The 22,409-nt window shown below is 44.0% G+C and overlaps 2 protein-coding genes across 2 annotated transcripts; one reads left to right on the forward strand and one right to left on the reverse strand.

Moving 5' to 3' along the window:
- Nucleotides 1–413: 413 nt before the first annotated feature.
- On the forward strand, nt 414–6,355 carry LOC124704618 (ATP-dependent DNA helicase DDM1-like). Its single transcript, XM_047236893.1, has 14 exons — nt 414–692; nt 869–1,237; nt 1,354–1,452; nt 1,953–2,299; nt 2,375–2,561; nt 2,653–2,828; nt 3,713–3,969; nt 4,057–4,161; nt 4,252–4,346; nt 4,460–4,579; nt 5,411–5,530; nt 5,715–5,813; nt 5,894–5,995; nt 6,116–6,355. The coding sequence occupies exons 1-14, from the start codon at nt 414–416 to the stop codon at nt 6,341–6,343; spliced, it is 2,583 nt and encodes an 860-aa protein (XP_047092849.1). The 3' UTR covers nt 6,344–6,355.
- Nucleotides 6,356–6,998: 643 nt separating this feature from the next.
- Nucleotides 6,999–11,042, reverse strand: LOC124704627 (uncharacterized acetyltransferase At3g50280-like). Its single transcript, XM_047236904.1, has 4 exons — nt 10,965–11,042; nt 9,910–10,172; nt 7,995–8,779; nt 6,999–7,672 (listed from the first exon to the last, which is right to left on the reverse strand). Exons 1-4 carry the CDS (start codon nt 11,040–11,042, stop codon nt 6,999–7,001), a joined length of 1,800 nt encoding a protein of 599 aa, XP_047092860.1.
- Between the last annotated feature and the right edge of the window lie 11,367 nt (nt 11,043–22,409).

A 22,409-nucleotide genomic window follows, 5' to 3' on the forward strand; every position in this document is an offset into this window, starting at 1 on the left:
GCTTCCCACCGGAAGCCGTCACCACCCCCATTTTTTGGTCTATCGGGGAAAACATACCTCAGCCAGCACCACCCTATCAGTCCCATTACCACCACCATGAAGTAGGGTTGTTACCAGCAATCTATTCATGTGGCCTGAATATGTATATCTCTTGTGTGCCCAAGTTTATTACCCATCGAATCGTGGTCACAAATCCCCCACCTACATACAAATTTGCGGCTGGGAATCAAACCCCGACAACGAGCCCTCACCCTACCCTTGGTTTGGGGATTTGATCCCCTGGGAGCATGCCCATAGGTTTATTTTGTGAATAAAATAAAAACACCTTGATCTTCCTAAAATAATATGACACATATGGAAAGAAAACAACTGATTATCAATTTTTTGGTAGGTCGATTATCAATTTTTTTGAAATGCACACACTGCCGGTCTTCTTAAATGACCTACGCCTCCGGTTCGTCCCCAGGAGCAATTGGCCGCCGCCACCCCTCGTCCTCGCCACCACCATAGGCGCCCTTCCCCTGCCGCCTCGACTCCGTCGACCATCGCCAACTTCACCGCCTGTCGACGTCGAAGCCAAGATGGTGGTCGCCGTGGTGAATGGGATTACGGTGGAAGCCGCCGCCGCCGCCGCCGCCACCACTGACCCCGATGCCGACGCCGATTCTCCCAAATCCGTTCTGGAGGACGAGGTGATTTACTCTTTTAAACTTCCGTTTCGAAATCTCTAGGCGGACACCATTTCCTTTCATTCCTCGAAAAAAAAGATCGCATTTCGTAGGTTGTCGAACTATTTCAATCCTTGTTTCCTCCATAAGAAATGGATCCTCTCGCCTGTTACTGATTATATTATATTGTGCAAAATTAGAAAATGCCCGATGCCAAGGATGAGAAAAAAGCTGTTGATTTGAAGATAGAGGAGGGTGAAGAGCAGCTACTGAACTCCATCAGAGAAGACACGGCTGATGGGTTTCTGGATACAAGTTCATCCCTGCCTATTGACCTCGAGGCAAAGAACGGTGATGCGTGCTTCATCACAGAGGCGATGACAAAGGAGGAAGAGCAGTTGCATCAGGCCCGGCTTAAGGTGGAGGAAGAAGAGGAGGCCAAAAGGAGAGAAGCTGCAAGACAGCAGGCTCTCGATCCAAAGGCACGCTTCAGCAAGCTGGACGAGCTGCTGACAAAGACGCAGCTTTATTCGGAATTTCTACTTGAAAAGATGGAGCATATCACAGATGTATGTTGGTTATGTCTCTCACTGTGTGCTGACCACCATTTCATTTCCAGCTAGTTGGTTATTTTATTTCCCTTCTTTGTTGACATTGGTGGTGCTGCCTATTTGTTGTTAAGCAGAAAGTTGTTGAAATCAAAGATGAAGAGGAACCTATGGAAGAGCAGAAGAAAGGGCGTGGTAGAAAAAGGAAAACAAAGGCTAAGCCACAGTACAATGATGTCAGTTCAGATTTCATATACTATCCCCTGCTTCATAAATATGCTACTTTGTACTACCTCTGTGCCGAAATGTAGTATGTTTTGGAAAGCTAAATTAGCTTAACAAAACATACTACATTTCGGAATGGAGGTAATATCTATTAGCCGTTTTCCAGATTATTCAAATGTCTTGTTTGTTATATACTATTGATGCACTGCAGTTCGTTCTGTAGTCTGTATTACCTGCTCAACAGCATAGCTACAGCTATCAACACATTGGAGTAATAGTACTCTAAGGTCTAAGGTCGACTTTCTGGACTTGTTGATGTATTGAGTCTTAATAGTTCAGTGATTGTGTTTTTTTTTCCTGGAGATGGGTTGTCATTCTAAGTGGTAACTTGATTTGTCAGTACTGATAAGAATATATAAGAAAATTATGAGAAATTATTCTTGTTCATTGTTTAGACCTTATGTTCACCTTTTTGTTGCTTCTAACTATGGTGAATATGAATGTTTTTCAGAAGAAAGCAAAGACAGCAGTCGCAGCCATGCTTACAAGATCGCGTGAAGATCATTCTGCTGATGATGGCACTCTTACAGAAGAAGAAAAGTGGGAAAAAGAGCAAGCCAACCTTGTTCCATTATTGACTGGTGGAAAGTTGAAACCTTACCAGATAAAGGGTGTAAAGTGGCTAATATCTCTGTGGCAAAATGGTTTAAATGGGATACTAGCTGATCAAATGGGCCTTGGGAAAACAATCCAGACAATTGGATTTCTTGCCCATCTCAAAGGGAACGGTCTGGAGGGTCCATACATGGTTATTGCTCCCCTTTCCACTCTGTCAAACTGGTTAAATGAGTTATCAAGGTAAAGTATCCAAAATTGTCTTCAATGTGCTTTGTTTGCTTGATTAAATGACTTATGTGGAATACTTGATTTCAGGTTTGTTCCATCTCTGAATGGTCTGATTTATCATGGAGATAAAGTTGCTCGAGCAGAGCTACGGAGAAAATTCATGCCCAAAAAAATAGGTCCTGATTTTCCAATAATAATCACTTCATTTGAGATGGCCATGTATGATGCAAAATATCTTGCTAATTATGAGTGGAAGTACGTTGTTGTTGATGAGGTGATGGAATAGCATGTTATGTATTATTGTCCTTCTTTGTTTCTCCCCCTTCCTATGTATTGACGTGTCAGTTTGATACTTCTTTTTCCAGGGGCATCGGTTGAAAAATACGAATTGTAAACTATTAAGGGAGTTAAAGCGCATTCCGATGGAGAATAAGCTCCTTTTGACTGGGACACCTCTTCAGAATAACCTAGCAGAGCTGTGGTCGCTACTGAATTTCATTTTGCCTGATATATTCTCATCCCATCAGGAATTTGAGTCATGGTATGATCTGCTGAACTACCACTGCCCCATTTTCTAGCTTTTCAAATAGTTTTGCTCTGCATTGGCTAGATGTTGTATTGAAGTCAATTGCACAGATATGTCTGTTTTCTGATCAGGAGTTATGACATTTGTCAGGATTCGTAAAATTTATCAATGTTTGGTCCTTAAGAGTGCATATTATGGTTAAAGCAATGCAATTGAATCTATTAAGTTAAATTAATCGAGACAAGTTCCCCTGCATAAGCATAAATATCTTCTGTAACTTTAATAATACCATGCAACTCTTGAAATATAAGGATTTTCGAGTAACCTGACTGTGGCACTGCCCCTTCATTAAGAAGGCTAGAGAAATGGCTAGGGGCCCTGTTTCCAATGGTACAGGACAGAACAATTGCAATCCGCAGTTCCACACAGATAACTCCCGAAAAATGAGGGTTAGCACTGGCCGCTGCCAGGTCCCTCTGGGCGATGTCCTCATGTGCCGGAGCAGCCACCTCATGTGTATCAGCCGCTTATGGGTATATGGTCTGTATACAAATGTTCTTATTGTAAGAGTGGGACATGTAGCGAACACATGTTACGACATTTCTTCCTGATTTATGTTGTAATTCCAGATACTGATATGTCATGTCTGCTGATTTGTCTATTAAACATTAGTAGAACTTTATCTCTTCTTTTTTCTTATTCATGTTGTCTGTCAACATGTTATTTGTGCTAAGATGTAATAGTAATGCCGATAAATGAAGTTATACGGACATCCTGGTGGATTTTGATACCTTAACGTGGGGTGTTTTTGTTATAAAGATACCAAACTTATTATTTGAATACATCATTTATATTTGTATCATTTTTCCTCCATCGGCCTGCTGACAATCTTCTTACAGGTTTGATTTTTCTGGGAAGGGAGATGACAAACAGCAGGAAGAAACTGATGAGAACAAAAGAGTCCATGTTGTCTCAAAGCTTCATGCCATTTTGCGTCCATTCCTTTTAAGGCGAATGAAAGAAGATGTGGAACACATGCTTCCGCGAAAGAAAGAAATAATTATTTATGCTAACATGACTGAACATCAGAAACAAATCCAGAATCACTTGATTGGGAAGACATTCGACAACTACTTGCATGAGAATACAGATATTGGTATGCATGTCTTCCTGCATGCTTATTATCCAATCTGTGCATACGCAATTTTTTTTCAAAGTGACAAGTTTTTTGTCTATATTGTAGTTTTGCGGAGACCCGGCATCAAGACGAAGCTAAATAACCTACTCGTTCAGCTGAGAAAAAATTGTGCTCACCCTGATCTTTTGGATGCTGCATATGACTCAAACAGTGTGTCCCATTGCTCATTGGACATATGCTAATTGTTGCTCTATTTTTTTGACTTTTATCTGTATTGTTATTTATTTCTTCTGTTTGCAGGTTTCTATCCACCTGTTGATAAGCTTCTAGAACAATGCGGCAAATTTCAGCTGTTGGATAGGTTACTGGATGCTCTCCTCAAACGAAAGCACAAGGTTGATGTTCTCTTCTTTTTGTAGTCTTTATATGTATCCATGCATGTTCCAGCACATGTTTCATGACTTCTATTTTGTAAACCTTAAACATAGTTGAATTGATATGTTTGTAGGTCCTAATATTTTCACAATGGACAAAAGTTTTGGATCTCCTTGACTATTATTTGGATGTGAAAGGCCTGAAGGTTTGCCGAATTGATGGCAGTGTTAAGTTGGAAGAGAGGAGGAAGCAGGTAATGTAGTAGCCTTCCAATTTATTATTAGTTTGCTGGATAACATCCAAATAACTTGAGGTAACTACTACTAACTAAGCTCAGAAAGAAGACTAAACTAACTTGGATTGCATACTTGAGGTAACTACTACTAACTAAGCTTAGAAAGAAGACTAAAGTAACTTAGATTGATTGATGGTATGATTCCAATAGCCATGCAGACCCTTTTTGTAGGTGGCAAAAACATATCTAACAATACATAAACTAACCAATCATATCTTTATTTTCACTTTCGATCGGGATCCAGGCTCTAGTTGAAGTGGAGCAGCTTGTCTCTCCCGTGCCGCGTGCCTACGATCTAGGGTTGCTATTGGGCCTTTAGTGAGCTCCCCCCCGTATCCCTATTCTTTCCTTCTTTTTAACTTGGAAAAGACTCCAGGATATGTGTATCCTGCCGTATCCCGGCATCTCGTGTGTCCTCAAGTACTAGGACAGGAAAACGGCAGAAAATGCCAGGTACTGCCATTTCGCCTGTGTGGTGTCTTAATTCATGTAGAGAACTGCAAACAGGGAAAGTCAGCTAATTGTGGACAAAACTTGTTTAAAACCTAGATTAGGTATCTCGTTGAAAGGGAAGACATATTGGAGGGGAGTGGTTTTATGAAACCTGGGTTTCAGTGCGCCTGACTGATTGTTATTGTGCAAACAGTGTTCTAAACCATATCATGTTCTTTTATTATACTCCGTATTAATTTTTTGTTACATGCTAATCTTTATCCTTTAGATAATTGATGGCTGTCTATGGGTGTTGCTGTCTCACAGTATATATTTGCTCCTATTTTCGTGCTGCAGATAGCGGAGTTTAATGACTTGAACAGCAATATGAATGTCTTCATTCTAAGCACCCGTGCTGGTGGTCTTGGTATCAACCTTACTTCTGCTGATACTTGTATCCTGTATGACAGTGACTGGGTAATTTTCTATCTATCTGTTATAGTCCAGACTAAATGATTGTATGATCACAAAGCAAAGTCCATCAAAATGTGCACTCCTCTATATTTCTTCTTTACTACAGATGGTTGTGCCCCTGGAACAATGCTTTCCTTCATTTTAGCTTCCATAACTGTGATATATGAATTTTTGCTTTGTTCTGCAGAACCCTCAGATGGATCTGCAGGCTATGGACCGGTGCCACCGCATTGGTCAAACACACCCGGTTCATGTTTATCGGTTGGCAACATCGAATTCTGTCGAGGTATGGTCGGGGGACTGACCTTAGGACCCTTTGCTTGTCTATAATTTGTGGCATCGGTGCTCATGTCTTGACTGTCGCAGGGACGGATTATCAAGAGAGCTTTTGGAAAGCTGAAGCTAGAGCATGTCGTGATTGGGAAGGGACAGTTCCAACAAGATGCTGCCAAGCCTAACACCTTAGATGTAAAAAATTCTGTCCTGTCTACTCACTGTGTCCAGTCTAACCTGTAAATTGTTTCTTCAGTGACCATCAAACACCGGGAATGATCACTGACATGTTACTGTTCTTGGCCGAGAATGCAGGAGGGGGAGCTGCTGGCGCTACTGAGGGACGAGCAGGGTGAGGAAGACAGGATGATCCAGACGGATATCACCGACGACGACCTCTTGAAGGTGATGGACCGGAGCGACCTCACCGGCCCTCCTGCCGCTGTCGATGCTGCCCCTCTTGTCCCCCTGAAAGGTCCTGGGTGGGAGGTCGTGCTTGCCTCGAAGAGCGGCGGCGGCATGCTCTCGGCCCTCTCCAGCTGAGCCCTGCCTGAATCAAACGATGCCACCCCGTTCGCTCCCCTAGGTAATTGGTGGCTGGGCGTTGCACCCCTAGATTAGGAGGTGATATTTTGGCGATATGGTGTCGTAAGCTTAAGCTCGTGTGTGCCTTCCTCCGAGTCAGCCTATGTGGAACTGAGATGCTATCCTAAAATGAGTTTCGGAAGGACATTCTTCTGTTGCTTACTTTGCAATGTGGCAATATCATGGATTAAGAAATTTGGCCCTTTTTTCTTCTTGTTCTCTCTTGCTCGTCATGTCCATATTTGTTTCACCTGGGCTGTGCCTGTCTTTTTATGTACTCTGTCTGGCCATAATAAGTTTTGTGGTTTTAGTTCAAATTTGATAAAAAGAAACTTAAACCAAACCACTTAGTATTATGGATCGGAGCGAGTAACTTTTTGCAAGCGACATCAATTATGATTTCATTATGTTCGACACAAAGTGCTTAATCCAACATTTGTGTTTTCGACACAAAGACTCCACGCATCAGCTAAGTGTATGATTCGATTATTTCGATACGCATCAGGTGCCTATGGTAGAAAGATCCAAACTTGATGCGACGCACCACGCACGTATGATGCGAAAAAAAGGTGCTTGCCAGGTCGGAACATGGGGCGAGTACAAATTCTGGGAGTCACGCCGGCGGCGCGGTGACGGCGTCCATGAACTCGTGGTCGGCGACGAGCCTCTGCAACACCTGAGGCGCCAGCCACACCTCCAGCGACATGCTCCTTCCCTGCTCTGGCCCCTCGAACACGGTCACCTTGCCGTCGCTCTTGTCCCCGTAGCCGCTCCGCACGCCCACCGGCTTCCCCCACCCGAAGTCGTTACCGAACACGTCGAACCGCGACGAGCTCGCCATCATCCGCGCCCCGCCGCCGTCGGAAGACACCGGGGGCAAGAACGTGGGCTCCCGGCCCCAGCGGTCCAGCCACTCCCGCGTGGCCGCCTCGTCGAACGACGCCACGGCGCGGTTTAGCTGCCACGCCGTCCAGCCCAGCCCCTTGTCCAGGATCTCGCCGACGGTGCAGCCCTTTATCATGCGGAACACTATGGCGTTTCCAACGTAGCCCGGCGGGATGCTGCGCATGCGACCCCGGCACCCGATGAGCAGCGCGTACGAGGCCTCCTGCTCCGGCGGGAGGCGTCGGGCTCGGCACACTGCCCGCCACAGGTGAGCGAGCAGGGCCTGGAGCGAGGATATGGCTGCGACCGCGACGCCGGACATCTCGTCGTTCGCCCTCGCCTTGAGCTTTTTGACGCTCGCGTCGGAGAAGGTTCCACTTTCAACAAATAGAGAAATCTCCGCTAGGCTAGCAGTGGGTAACAACGTAGTGCCCCATTCGTTCCATGACATCCAATCAGTTCTCCTCGGATTCCAATCCAATCTCCCAATCAGTACCAAAAGCTGCCTCTGATTTCAGAATCTATTTTCCAAATTGGCTATGGAGATTTTGTGCGGTCAGAGATTCATACAGACACAAAGGGGCCCCTATTTTCAAGCAGGAAAGTCGTTTCGATCCAATCCATTCTTGGGGTCCGAAAAAGACACTGGATATGTCAGTGACTTTGCACGACAAAGCGTTCTCCGAGGGCATGGAATGTACCATTTTTTGGTCAGAATCTTGACAGAAGCCCTCTCGCACCGGCGGGAGCTCGAACCGCCGGACGGCATGCTGCAGCGCGCCGAAAGGCAGGGGGATCGGCACGGGGCTCGTGTCGACGAACCACCTCCGGTGCACCGGCGCCGGCGCACACGGGAGCTCCTCACCGCCTCGGTTGATCGCCGACCACGCGTTGAACAAGTCCCAGAAGGAGGTGCCGTCGCCGACGGTGTGGTTCATGGACATGCCGATGAACACGCCGTCCGCGAGCTCGGTGACCTGCGCCCACACCACGGGGAGCGACGAGTCCATGGCCGCGTCCAAGCCACGCACCTCGTTCGGCTCGTTCAACGGGAAGAACGCCCGGACCACCGACGACGGGGTGTACACCGAGCCGACGATGTCTGCCACGGCCACGCCCGGCGCCACCGCGTGGACGAGCTCGGCGCCTTCCCCTGTGCAGCGCAGCAGGATGGTGACCGTGCCGTCGCCGTGCTCTTCGACGGCCAGCCGGCCGGCGAAGTGGTAGTACCGGCCCAGGGCGCGCGCAAGGGAGGAAGCCAGGCTGTTGAATATGCTGGTCTCACCCCCGGCGCCGGCGGGAGGCTTGGGCAGGAGGACCCCTCTCTGGATGTAGGTCTCGCTGATGCCGTAGAGGTCCCATGGCGTGAGGTGAATGTCCTCCGACGGCGGCATCGGCATGGTGCCATACGACGGCCGGACCATTCGCCGGGACACGATCCGGACGGTGTCGGCCGAGCACGCGTCCATATGCTCGCTGTTTGTGATGATGACGAGCACACTGTCCTTTCTTAGACGTACGCGGTATGATTGCGATATGTTAGGTACTCCCTCTCTCACAGTTTATAAGGCACGCGCGTACCCCTAGGTTACAAATTTAATCAAATTAGCATTAGTTATATGTTATAAAAATTATATCATTAGAAAGTTCAGATGTTCTATTTTCTAATGATATAATTTTTGTATTATATAATTTAAATTATATAGGTTAAATTGATAACCTAGAGGTACGCGCGCGCCTAATAAACTGTGAAGGAGGGAGTAGCGTACATTATTTATGGGGCAAGTATAGATCTCAAGGCAAAATGCGTCGGAGAACCTGCGGATGCCCCCACCCCATATCTCACCTTATAGCATCACTAGTAATATCCCTAAATCCTCAACCCTCAAATCATTTTAAGGGTTGAGAATGAATATTCTTTGGCATTTTTAGAGGTTCAAAAATTGGGGCAAAGACTAGAACCCTCGAACCCAACCCTTATAACGGAATATTAGACTAGAACCCTCAAACCCAAGCCCCAACCCCGATCCTTCAAACTGTCATATGACATATCACAAATTTCATCATCTCAATAACAGTTTGAAGAAAACAATAATCATTCTAATTATTATTACAACACCGAATAGTACTTTCAAGCACATAATAAAATCATTCAAGTTATTACAACAATGTTTTTGCAAATAACAATAATATTTCGAATCAAACAGGACATAGAAAAGTAAAACAAAGGTAGATCATTGGCCTTGGCGCCGTCCATCCAACTGCCAGTGGTGCTCTACTAGATCACCCCGCAGCTGGGCATGAGTCTTTTCATTCTCAATCTGACGATGTGCTTCAAGAAAAGCTTGTACGCGAGAACTGTTTCTTTCCGGTTGCACACGGGTACCAACATTGTCATAGAAACAAGGCAGGTTTAACCCTCTCTCATCCTCGAGGATCATGTTGTGTAGAATCACACAACATTTTATGATGTTCTCCAAGGTCCCAAAAAAACGAGCTGGACCCCGAACTATGGCAAATCTTGCTTGCAAAACACCGAAAGCTCTCTCAATATCCTTGCGGGCTGCCTCTTGTGCCTTGGTGAAATGAGCCTCTTTTTTGGTTAATGCCACCCCATTTTTCTCTTTGATGGACTTCACAAGAGTTGCCCCATCTTCGACCCTCTCCTCAATTGCATCCATTGCTCGTGGCCGAGAGCGCGGTTCCGGTAGATGGTGACTCGCCCCATCTTCGACCCTCTCCTCTGATCCATCAGGTTCGTGCGGTCTTCAAACTCTTGCACGTCGACGAGGAGGCTCATCATCTTGACATCGTCGTCTTGAAGCAACTCCTCAATATCCGAATCATCCGACGACGACCAACCGGAATCATCGGACAACGACGCCATATCGTCGGTGTCCATCTACATAATACAACAAAAACTAATATATGAGTTTCCAACAATGAATCTAAAAGAAAAAATAAAACAAAAATGAAACAAAAAGGGGCATACTGGGGCGGGGCCGGTCGGGGCGCGGAGGTGGGAGGGCCGGGGCGAGGCAACCCCCCGGAGGCGGGAGGCGACGCGGAGGCGGCCGGGCGCGAAGGGGCGGAGGCGGCGCGGGCGCGGCCGGCGCGGGAGGCGGTGGGCGGGAACGGGCGGGCGCGAGGGCCGGGGGCCGGAGGCGCGAGAGACGCGGGGCGGCGGCGGCGGAGGGCGCGGCGGCCGGAGGGGAGGAGGCGGCGGCGGGAGGGCGCGGGAGGCGCGCGCGGCGGCCGGAGGGAGAGGCGGCGGCGGGAGGCGCGGCGTCGAGCTGAAAAATCCCTCCCGCGTTCGTTCGCGAAGGGAAACGAGAGGAGTAGGGGTTGGGGCAAAAATGCCTCTCCAACCCCCCACTTCTACAGGTTGGAAGGGGGAGTAGGGGTTGGCCCTGGGAATTTTTTTTGGGGTTTAGGGTTCTAGTTTACGCGTCTTTTGTCGCGCAAAACTGTAAAAAAACAGTTATTTTTGAGGGTTTAAGGATTTAAGAGTACTACTAGTGATGCTCTTATGCTCTGTATCCCGAGCCTTTGTTACTAGTATGCCTGAGCGCAGTTATGGTTTGTATGAGTACAGAGAAACGTATTCTCAGTATCTATCTATTCTCACAATACAAGGGCCCCACGACCTGATCATTCTATCATTTATTCCTTTCGTGTGCTGCTCATCGCTCACCTTCCTCATCTCCCTCTCGTTCCCCATCCCAACTCCAAATCCCAGCTCATCTGCTAATCCCCAGAGAAGCTTCCGCATTAATCTTCACCTCAGCTTTCTATCCCCGAATCCATGGCGCCCCAGATCCATGCTTCGGCACGAACAACCGCCAACACCTCCATCCCGATGCCACCACCGGAAAGTGGTCTACCAGCGACGCTGTGGCCAGACCCGACCTCCCTGTGGCCAGCACCTCCACTCTATGGTTTCCTAGAAGGAATCGATGCCAGCAAACTGTTTTTTTTTTCTATGGTGCTTTGTTGGTGCTGTACAGTAGCAATTTTTTCTCTAATCTCTCTCATGTCTTTTGGATATTTCACTACCACATCTTGTATAAGATCTACCTTAGTTTGTGGTGGAAAGAATTGGTCGGAAATGTTTTGATTAAGCACGTCTGAAATTTTATTTTCTTGCCTCAAATCTCAGATCTGTTTCTCTATTTCTTTCAATGGATTTTGGATTCTGCTATTTCCTTTTTTTTTGCCACTGTCGTGTTGATGGATCTTGGATTGCCGAATTTTTCCTTTATTCATGGACAAGATCACATTTTCTGTCCATAGTATGATTCTTTCCAGCTAAGATAAGAAGCAAAAATAATGTGGTATGTTCAGTATGTATAACATGTGATCGTATGTCTACAGGCTACCACGAACAAGAATTGTGACGTGTTCAGCAAAAATAATGTTCATCTACATGTTTTCTGTTCAAGGGACTCAATAATAAGTGTCCAAATCAAAATATATATGGATGGCTTGTTCTGAATTTTTTATCTGATAATCTGCATGTGTCAATAATATCAGAAATTCTGTACCATATAAAAACATTATGTTAATATCATCAGAAATTAGTATCCGGTTCATATAATAAATCTGTTAATATCAAAATAAATTTATGGATCATACAAAACAGTATGTTGTGGCATGGGATGGGAAAGAGTAAAAAAAAAAGAATGACAAAGTTTGTGGAGAAATTTCTATAAAATTTTCTGGTTTTTATTGATCTGTTGAATCAATCATTTGTTCATGTCACCGTGAACTGCCCAAGCCACCAAATCTGTGTGGGGCTGTACCAATGACACCATCTATGGCCTATTAAATGCGTATTCATGCTTCACAGTACTAAGTATTCTCATTTAATTCCACCTTTTTAAATGAACAACCTTACCTTGTACACAAATCACGAAGCTAATAACGAACGGAGGGATTTCAGGGGGCGGAGTAGATGAGAGCCAAAATCTCTATTACAACCTACTCCCTCCGTTCTGATTTAGTCTACATCCTAGAAAAAATGAGACAAACTAGTATTGCATTTATTACTACTACTCAGATATGTGAACAACCAATACAAGCTACATTGAAAATAACAACGTCCAATAAAGATAGCAAAACCATTTCGTTTTTAGTGTTGTTGTTGACTAAAAGCTAGAATGTAGAGTATTTGAGAACGAATTTTGGGGCTAGAATGTAGACTATTTCAGAACGGAGGGAATACTTGAAATGAGGAAAAAAATTCAGTTACAACCTACTTGTAATTATGAAAATCTCAGTTGCAAACCCGCTTGCAGTTATGATATCAACACAAATTATGAGGCAAATCCAATTGCTAAAGAGTTGATTGAGACATAATAAAAATCAGCCATCTAATTTCTAGCAAATCCACCTCTAATTCTAATTCTTCCGTCAACTAAGATCTCATTAAATCTCAGTCGATTATCTTTGTATATTGCGTGATTTGTTACTCCTCCGTTTGATTCATTTTTCTAACGAATAGGGCATATTTAGAAAAATTAAACCAAATAAAGTTTAATTAATTTTTTAGAAAAGTCTATTAACAATTATGATATTCCTATATATCATATGATATATTTTATATATCTAACTATATTAGTTTTGTATCTTGCATGAACTTAATTAAACTTTACATGGTTTGACTTTTTTTTAATAATATAGACAATCCATGCAAACGAGGTAGTAAGAAACAACCTTGAGTCCTTGACCACCGCCGTGAAAAAAGAATTCACCTGAGCTAGGGCTGAATGCTTATTAGTGGCTCTATTGGCCTTTGATTTGCCTATCGGTTGTCCTGTTGTGCACATGGCCAACAAAGGTGTTAGGATTGTTTATTTTTTTGCCTATTATCACAAATAAATACCATTTCAACATATGCATATTTTGTGAAAAGGAAAAGTCTTCACTTCAACCCACTGTAGCTACAACCGAGCTCCATGTCAAGTATTTGCCTTTCTTTCGTTCCCACCTAAACTATCTCAATCCTATCTTCTCAGCTCTTCCCAACCTTGCTAGATACACCACACACAGAGCATGCACATGAGAGCCATGTCTCCGCCGCCATCCAATGTCGGTAGCCCGCTTCTTCCTCCTGAATATGTCGCGGGCCTTCTCATCTTTTCCGCTCACCTCTCTCCCTCCTCGTAGCCTGCGTGGTGCTCTCGAGCTGCACTTGCTTCTCTCGCCTATCATGCATAGACGCCTTGGCCAACAACTACTTCCTCTACCCCAACTCCCCTCCTTCATGTGCACCCTTCCTTGGACCCATCAACTTATCGATTGTCGTCGTCCCGGCTTCTGCGTGTGCTGGTGATACGTCTCCGACGTATCGATAATTTCTTATGTTCCATGCCACATTATTGATGATATCTACATGTTTTATACACATTATATGTCGTATTTATGCATTTTCCGGCACTAACCTATTAACGATATGCCGAAGAGCCAGTTGCTGTTTTCTGCTGTTTTTGGTTTCGTAAATCCTACAAAGGAAATATTCTCGGGATTGGACGAAATCAACGCCCAGGGTCCTATTTTTGCACGAAGCTTCCAGAAGACCGAGGGGGAAAGGAAGTGGGGCCACGAGGCGCCGACACAACAGGGCGGCGCGGACCAAGCCCTGGCCGCGCCGGCCTGTCGTGTGGGGCCCTCGTGTGGCCCCCCGCATTGCCCTTCCGCCTACTTAAAGCCTTCGTCGCGAAACCCCCAGTACCGAGAGCCACGATACGGAAAACCTTACTGAGACGCCGCCGCCGCCAATCCCATCTCGGGGATTCTCGGAGATCACCTCCGGCACCCCGCCGGAGAGGGGATTCATCTCCCGGAGGACTCTTCACCGCCATGGTCGCTCTCGGAGTGATGAGTGAGTAGTTCACCCCTCGGACTATGGGTCCATAGCAGTAGCTAGATGGTTGTCTTCTCCTCATGTGCTTCATTGTCGGATCTTGTGAGCTGCCTAACATGATCAAGATCATCTATCCGTAATTCTATATGTTGTGTTTGTCGGGATCCGATGGATAGAGAATACTATGTTATGTTGATTATCAATCTATTACCTATGTGTTGTTTATGATCTTGCATGCTCTCCGTTATTAGTAGAGGCTCGGCCAAGTTTTTGCTCTTAACTCCAAGAGGGAGTATTTATGCTCGATAGTGGGTTCATGTCTCCGTGAATCTGGGGAGTGACGAAACCTCTAAGGTTATGGATGTACTCGTTGCCACTAGGGATAAAACATTGATGCTATGTCCGAGGATGTAGTTATTGATTACATTACGCACCATACTTAATGCAATTGTCCGTTGTTTTGCAACTTAATACTCGGAAGGGGTTCGGATGATAACCCGAAGGTGGACTTTTTAGGCATAGATGCATGTTGGATAGCGGTCTATGTACTTTGTCGTAATGCCCAATTAAATCTCACAATATTCATCATGTCATGTATGTGCATTGTTATGCTCTCTCTATTTGTCAATTGCCTGACTGTAATTTGTTCACCCAACATGCTATCTTATGGGAGAGACACCTCTAGTGAACTGTTGACCCCGGTCCATTCTTTTACATCTGAAATACAATCTACTGCAATACTTGTTCTTTACTGTTCTCTCGCAAACAATCATCATCCACACTATACATCTAATCCTTTGTTACGACAAGCCGGTGAGATTGACAACCTCACTCGTTTCGTTGGGGCAAAGTACTTTGATTGTGTTGTGCGGGTTCCACGTTGGCGCCGGAATCTCCGGTGTTGCGCCGCACTACATCCCGCCGCCATCAACCTTCAACGTGCTTCTTGACTCCTACCGGTTCGATTAAACCTTGGTTTCTTACTGAGGGAAACTTGCCGCTGTGCGCATCACACCTTCCTCTTGGGGTTCCCAACGGACGTGTCAACTACACGCATCAAGCAAATTTCTGGCGCCGTTGCCGGGGAACTGAAGAAAAGTTACACCACAGAAATTTCTAACTCCCACGTCAACTACACGCCAGCATAAATTTCTGGCGCCGTTGCCGGGGAGATCAAGACACGCTGCAAGGGGAGTCTCCACAATCCAATCTCTTTACTTTGTTTTTGTCTTGCTTTATTTTATTTACTACTTTGTTTGCTGCATTATATCAAAACACAAAAAAATTAGTTGCTAGCATTACTTTATTTACTGTCTTGCACTCTATATAAAAACACAAAAAAAAATTAGTTACTTATATTTGCTTTACTTATTTCAACATGTTTCCTTTTAATTTTACCGTAAAAGACATACTGGTAGGACGTGGGTCTATAATTGGGAGAAATAATATAGAAGAATTTTTCGATCATGTTAGTACCGTTGAAGATTTTGAAGATAGACACTTGGTAGAACTTGCTCGTACTTATGAAATTGCTGCTGCTGCTTTAGTTCGCATGTTGGAAACTAAATTTGTTAATCTCAATCCTATAATCCAACACATGTTTCTTACACTCGGTGATATGGAAGAAGGGGAAAAGAAAGATTTTGTTTTAGAAACCCTTCTTAGAGAATTTGGTGGTATAGCAAGAGAGGCTAGAAAGGTCTTTATTAAATATAAGATGCTTGGTTCTTATACCAATTTTGTTAGTATCCTTGAAAAGATGGACATGGAGAGAGTAAGGTACACTAATAATATTAATGATGGTGGGGAGATCAAAACACCAATACCATGTAAGCTCCTAGCGATGAATGAAGCGCTAGAAAATAACTATGCTTGGCTTGTTCCTGAAAATTTGTTTGATGAGAGTAGCAAGCCCAAGACTAATGAAAAGGGAGCCGCTGAAACTTATGTATCCAATATACTATGCATGGTTGAGAAAACTCCAAACCCCGCTGAAGATGCATCACCTTTTGATAATACTTGATAAACACTTTCTGCGCCTAGCTGAAAGGCGTTAAAAAAAGCGCTTATGGGAGACAACCCATGTTTTTACTACAGTATTTTTGTTTTATATTTGAGTCTTGAAAGTTTTTTACTACTGTAGCAACCTCTCCTTATCTTAGTTTTGTGCTTTATTGTGCCAAGTAAAGTCTTTGATAGTAAGGTTCATACTAGATTTGGATTGCTGCGCAGAAACAGAATTCTTTGCTGTCACGAATTTCGACCTGCCTCTCTGTAGGTAGCTCAGAAAAATATGCCAATTTACGTGCGTGATCCTCAGATATGTACGCAATTTTCATTCAATTTGGGCATTTTCATTTGAGCAAGTCTAGTGCCTCAATAAAATCCATCTTTACGGACTGTTCTGTTTTGACAGATTCTGCCTTTTATTTCGCATTGCCTCTTTTGCTATGTTGGATGAATTTCTTTGTTCCATTAATGTCTAGTAGCTTTATGCAATGTCCAGAAGTGTTAAGAATGACTATGTCACCTCTGAACATGTGAATTTTTATTGTGCACTAACCCTCTAATGAGTTGTTTCGAGTTTGGTGTGGAGTAAGTTTTCAAGGATCAAGAGAGGGAAATGATGCAATATGATCAAGGAGAGTGAAAGCTCTAAGCTTGGGGATGCCCCGGTGGTTCACCCCTGCATATTCTAAAAAGACTCAAGCCTGTAAGCTTGGGGATGCCCAAGGCATCCCCTTCTTCATCGACAACATTATCAGGTTCCTCCCCTGAAACTATATTTTTATTCCATCACATCTTATGTACTTTGCTTGGAGCGTCGCTTGTTTTTGTTTTTTGTTTTGTTTGAATAAAATGGATCCTAGAATTCATTGTGTGGGAGAGAGACACGCTCCGCTGTTGCATATGGACAAATATGTCCTTAGGCTTTACTCATAGTATTCATGGCGAAGGTTGAATCTTCTTCGTTAAATTGTTATATGGTTGGAATCGGGAAATGCTACATGTAGTAATTCTAAAATGTCTTGAATAATTTGATACTTGGCAATTGTTGTGCTCATGTTTAAGCTCTTGCATCATATACTTTGCACCCATTAATGAAGAAACACCTAGAGCTTGCTAAATTTGGTTTGCATATTTGGTCTCTCTAAAGTCTAGATAATTTCTAGTATTGAGTTTTGAACAACAAGGAAGACGGTGTAGAGTCTTATAATGTTTACAATATGTCTTTTATGTGAGTTTTGCTGCACCGGTTCATCCTTGTGTTTGTTTCAAATAAACCTTGCTAGCCTAAACCTTGTATCGAGAGGGAATACTTCTCATGCATCCAAAATCCTTGAGCCAACCACTATGCCATTTGTGTCCACCATATCTACCTACTACATGGTATTTCTCCGCCATTCCAAAGTAAATTGCTTGAGTGCTACCTTTAAAATTTCCATTCTTTACCTTTGCAATATATAGCTCATGGGACAAATAGCTTAAAAACTATTGTGGTATTGAATATGTACTTATGCACTTTATCTCTTATTAAGTTGCTTGTTGTGCGATAACCATGTTCCCGGGGACGCCATCAACTACTCTTTGTTGAATATCATGTGAGTTGCTATGCATGTCCGTCTTGTCTCGAAGTAAGAGAGATCTACCACTTTAATGGTTAGAGCATGCATATTGTTAGAGAAGAACATTGGGCCGCTAACTAAAGCCATGAATCATGGTGGAAGTTTCAGTTTTGGACATATATCCTCAATCTCATATGAGAATACTAATTGTTGCTACATGCTTATACATTAAAGAGGAGTCCATTATCTGTTGTCCATGTTGTCCCGGTATGGATGTCTAAGTTGAGAATAATCAAAAGCGAGAAATCCAAAATGCGAGCTTTCTCCTTAGACCTTTGTACAAAGCGGCATGGAGGTACCCTTTGTGACACTTGGTTAAAACATGTGTATTGCGATGATCCCGGTAGTCCAAGCTAATTAGGACAAGGTGCGGGCACTATTAGTATACTATGCATGAGGCTTGCAACTTGTAAGATATAATTTACATAATACATATGCTTTATTACTACCGTTGACAAAATTGTTTCTTGTTTTCAAAATAAAAGCTCTAGCACAAATATAGCAATCGATGCTTTTCCTCTTTGAAGGACCTTTCTTTTTACTTTTATGTTGAGTCAGTTCACCTATTTCTCTCCACCTCAAGAAGCAAACACTTGTGTGAACTGTGCATTGATTCCTACATACTTGCATATTGCACTTGTTATATTACTTTACATTGACAATTATCCATGAGATATACATGTTACAAGTTGAAAGCAACCGCTGAAACTTAATCTTCTTGTGTGTTGCTTCAATACCTTTACTTTGAATCATTGCTTTATGAGTTAACTCTTATGCAAGACTTATTGATGCTTGTCTTTAAGTACTATTCATGAAAAGTCTTTGCTTTATGATTCATTTGTTTACTCATGTCATTACCATTGTTTTGATCGCTGCATTCATTACATATGTTTACAATAGTATGATCAAGGTTATGATGGCATGTCACTCCGCAAATTATCTTTGTTATCGTTTACCTGCTCGGGACGAGCAGAACTAAGCTTGGGGATGCTGATACGTCTCCGACGTATCGATAATTTCTTATGTTCCATGCCACATTATTGATGATATCTACATGTTTTATACACATTATATGTCGTATTTATGCATTTTCCAGGCACTAACCTATTAACGAGATGCCGAAGAGCCGCTTGTTGTTTTCTCGCTGTTTTTGGTTTCGTAAATCCTACAAAGGAAATATTCTCGGAATTGGACGAAATCAACGCCTGGGGTCCTATTTTTGCACGAAGCTTCCGAAGACCGAGGGGGAAAGGAAGTGGGGCCACGAGGCGCCGACACAACGGGCGGCGCGGCCCAAGCCCCGGCCGCGCCGGCCTGTCGTGTGGGGCCCTCGTGTGGCCCCCGCGTTGCCCTTCCGCCTACTTAAAGCCTTCGTCGCGAAACGCCCAGTACCGAGAGCCACGATACGGAAAACCTTACTGAGACGCCGCCGCCGCCAATCCCATCTCGGGGATTCTCGGAGATCACCTCCGGCACCCTCGCCGGAGAGGGGATTCATCTCCCGGAGGACTCTTCACCGCCATGGTCGCTCCGGAGTGATGAGTGAGTAGTTCACCCCTGGACTATGGGTCCATAGCAGTAGCTAGATGGTTGTCTTCTCCTCATGTGCTTCATTGTCGGATCTTGTGAGCTGCCTAACATGATCAAGATCATCTATCCGTAATTCTATATGTTGTGTTTGTCGGGATCCGATGGATAGAGAATACTATGTTATGTTGATTATCAATCTATTACCTATGTGTTGTTTATGATCTTGCATGCTCTCCGTTATTAGTAGAGGCTCTGGCCAAGTTTTTACTCTTAACTCCAAGAGGGAGTATTTATGCTCGATAGTGGGTTCATGTCTCCGTGAATCTGTGGGAGTGACAGAAACCTCTAAGGTTATGGATGTACTGTTGCCACTAGGGATAAAACATTGATGCTATGTCCGAGGATGTAGTTATTGATTACATTACGCACCATACTTAATGCAATTGTCCGTTGTTTTGCAACTTAATACCGGAAGGGGTTCGGATGATAACCTGAAGGTGGACTTTTTAGGCATAGATGCATGCTCGGATAGCGGTCTATGTACTTTGTCGTAATGCCCAATTAAATCTCACAATATTCATCATGTCATGTATGTGCATTGTTATGCTCTCTCTATTTGTCAATTGCCCGATCGTAATTTGTTCACCCAACATGCTATCTTATGGGAGAGACACCTCTAGTGAACTCGTGGACCCCGGTCCATTCTTTTACATCCGAAATACAATCTATCGCAATACTTGTTCTTTATTGTTCTCTCGCAAACAATCATCATCCACACTATACATCTAATCCTTTGTTACAGCAAGCCGGTGAGATTGACAACCTCACTCGTTTCGTTGGGGCAAAGTACTTTGGTTGTGTTGTGCAGGTTCCACGTTGGCGCCGGAATCTCTGGTGTTGCGCCGCACTACATCCCGCCGCCATCAACCTTCAACGTGCTTCTTGACTCCTACTGGTTCGATTAAACCTTGGTTTCTTACTGATGGAAACTTGCCGCTGTGCGCATCACACCTTCCTCTTGGGGTTCCCAACGGACGTGTCAACTACACGCATCAGCTGGTCGCGGACCACCCTCTCGTGCTTCTCCTCTGCGTTCTAGTAAAGTTGGTCGATGCCTCTCGTGCCTCACCCGGTCACCTCGCGATGCATGCCATGGCAGAGCTCGTTATGGACCCAAGCGACGTCCACATCACCATAGAGAAGACAAGGAACCAAGAGAGGGATTTATGTTGGTGTTACATATTGTATCTAACTCGAAATGACCTCCGATGAGTTTGATTCGTCGACCGCGAGCTTGAATCAACGCACATGGCTTATCCCTGCTCAAGGAGGATCTCCAAATTTCTGTTGATGTTACATATGGTGTCCCGATTTGCTACATGTGTGCATCATTTTTGTTGTGTAGGTATGTGAAAAGTACTTTGTGTATATGCTACATAGAGATTGTTCTAGTATTGCATACTTGTTCATTTAATGTTGGATGAGTTAGGCAAACATGTTGGATGCACTATTTTTTTTTGTTCGAGACCACATGATTTTTAGCCCCCTCCCCCCCAATGGGGATTTGTTACATACAATGTTTTATTGCTACATGGGCATGCTTGAAAAGCTGAGAAAGTTTCTCACTACGCGTCACAAGATTTTACAGATTCTCAGAAAAAATGTTGCAAAATGATGCCGTATTTCTGAAAATAAATGTTGCTAGACTAGGACGGAGATTGTTGTAAAACTCTACCATTGTTGAGTGCTAGAATTCTCAAGGCATGGTACTTTCCTAGGGACTATGAGTCCTAAAGCAAGGGCTTATCCGAAGAATTGGTACAGGTCAGTCCACTAATGGATGGAATGAAAATTGAATCCCAAGAGTGAGAACAATGAGACCAATTACAACTCCAAAACACGATGCTACGACACTAGGTGGAGAAGTCATTGATCTATCAACGTTGATGTGGACCATAGAGAAACTTATTAATGACTTCTTTTTGACAATGGATGTAGCCACCATCCACAACATTTCATTAAGCGCCAGGAGACCAGAGCATTTCTAGGCCTGGAAGATGGATTGGCGTGGATTGTTCATAGTCTGACCAGCTAACAAAGTATTAGTGGACACACGGGGTCAAAGAGAGGCTTGGCTAGAGGGTTTGAGATCTAGCTCAGACAGTGGGAGTCAACAAAAATAGTGTATATCGCCGTGAAAAACATATGTAGCATCAAAAATCCATATGTTTTTGTGGAGGTTGCCAAAGCAGTCTCTACCTAATGACATGCGCCATCGTTTGTAACATGAGTCAAGCTCATTTGTGCCATGTATGCAGTGCGAGAGACACTTAGATGCGCTCGCTAATTAAATGTATTATGGCAAGGTGCATTGTGGTATATGTATGATGAGACTTGAAGATATGCCAGACTAAGGGCGAGATTCTTCACACTCCCATATGTGAATTTTTATCCATATGATCCAATACTTGACTAGTGTTGAGTGTATTGTAATATTTCCCTTATGTGAGTTTTCTAGATGTTTCTCACCTTAAGGTTTTTGATGAGGTAATTCGTGTAACATGAGGAGACGTATGTTATGCGCTCTTTCTGCATATTTTTCCATTGGCTTTTCGGAGTTTTTGAGACATAGACACTACGGGATGTTGAGCTAAGGGGAGTGTTGGACCCACATACACCAATTAATAATTAATAAAGATCAGTTTCTCTACTTTCCTGTGTCTCATTTACTTTACATATCTATGATTTCTCGATGTATGCGACTACTTTAACTACATTCTCGCAACATGCCTTTAGGCCGGACTCGCAGACAAAGGATATGAAACATGTCTAACCACAATCCACCGTACTAGAAAACAAATTGCTCAACTCACCCTACCTTGCACCTGCACCTGCTTAACATGCCTTCAACTTGCTCGGCCTAGTTCAGCGATTCCACTGTAGAAATCGTCCGAGATGTCAATGAGATATATGACAATTCAAAGGCACGTGCATTTGTTTTAGTTGTTGATTGGAAACCAAGTCTCGTGGGTCCAAACGAACTCCTATATAAGGTGGGAGCATAGGCGGCCAAAGGTTTCCATTTTTTTGCGAAAGGCCAAAGGATACTGTTGGTAGC

This window comes from Lolium rigidum, chromosome 1, assembly GCF_022539505.1.
Source record: "Lolium rigidum isolate FL_2022 chromosome 1, APGP_CSIRO_Lrig_0.1, whole genome shotgun sequence".
Classification (NCBI taxonomy): Eukaryota; Viridiplantae; Streptophyta; class Magnoliopsida; order Poales; family Poaceae; genus Lolium; species Lolium rigidum.

What these genes read in the sequence shown, in the direction of transcription:
- LOC124704618 (XM_047236893.1), top strand. Translation starts at nt 414, where the DNA reads ATGCACACACTGCCGGTCTTCTTAAATGACCTACGCCTCCGGTTCGTC. An exon ending in TGGTTAAATGAGTTATCAAG is followed by an intron (nt 2,300 to 2,374) that starts GTAAAGTATCCA and finishes ACTTGATTTCAG; the next exon opens with GTTTGTTCCATCTCTGAATG. An exon ending in AGTACGTTGTTGTTGATGAG is followed by an intron (nt 2,562 to 2,652) that starts GTGATGGAATAG and finishes TTCTTTTTCCAG; the next exon opens with GGGCATCGGTTGAAAAATAC.
- LOC124704627 (XM_047236904.1), bottom strand. Translation starts at nt 11,042, where the DNA reads ATGCGGAAGCTTCTCTGGGGATTAGCAGATGAGCTGGGATTTGGAGTT. An exon ending in ACGAGAGGGAGATGAGGAAG is followed by an intron (nt 10,173 to 10,964) that starts GTGAGCGATGAG and finishes TGTATTATGTAG; the next exon opens with ATGGACACCGACGATATGGC. An exon ending in GCCGGTGCGAGAGGGCTTCT is followed by an intron (nt 7,673 to 7,994) that starts GTCAAGATTCTG and finishes CTGCTAGCCTAG; the next exon opens with CGGAGATTTCTCTATTTGTT.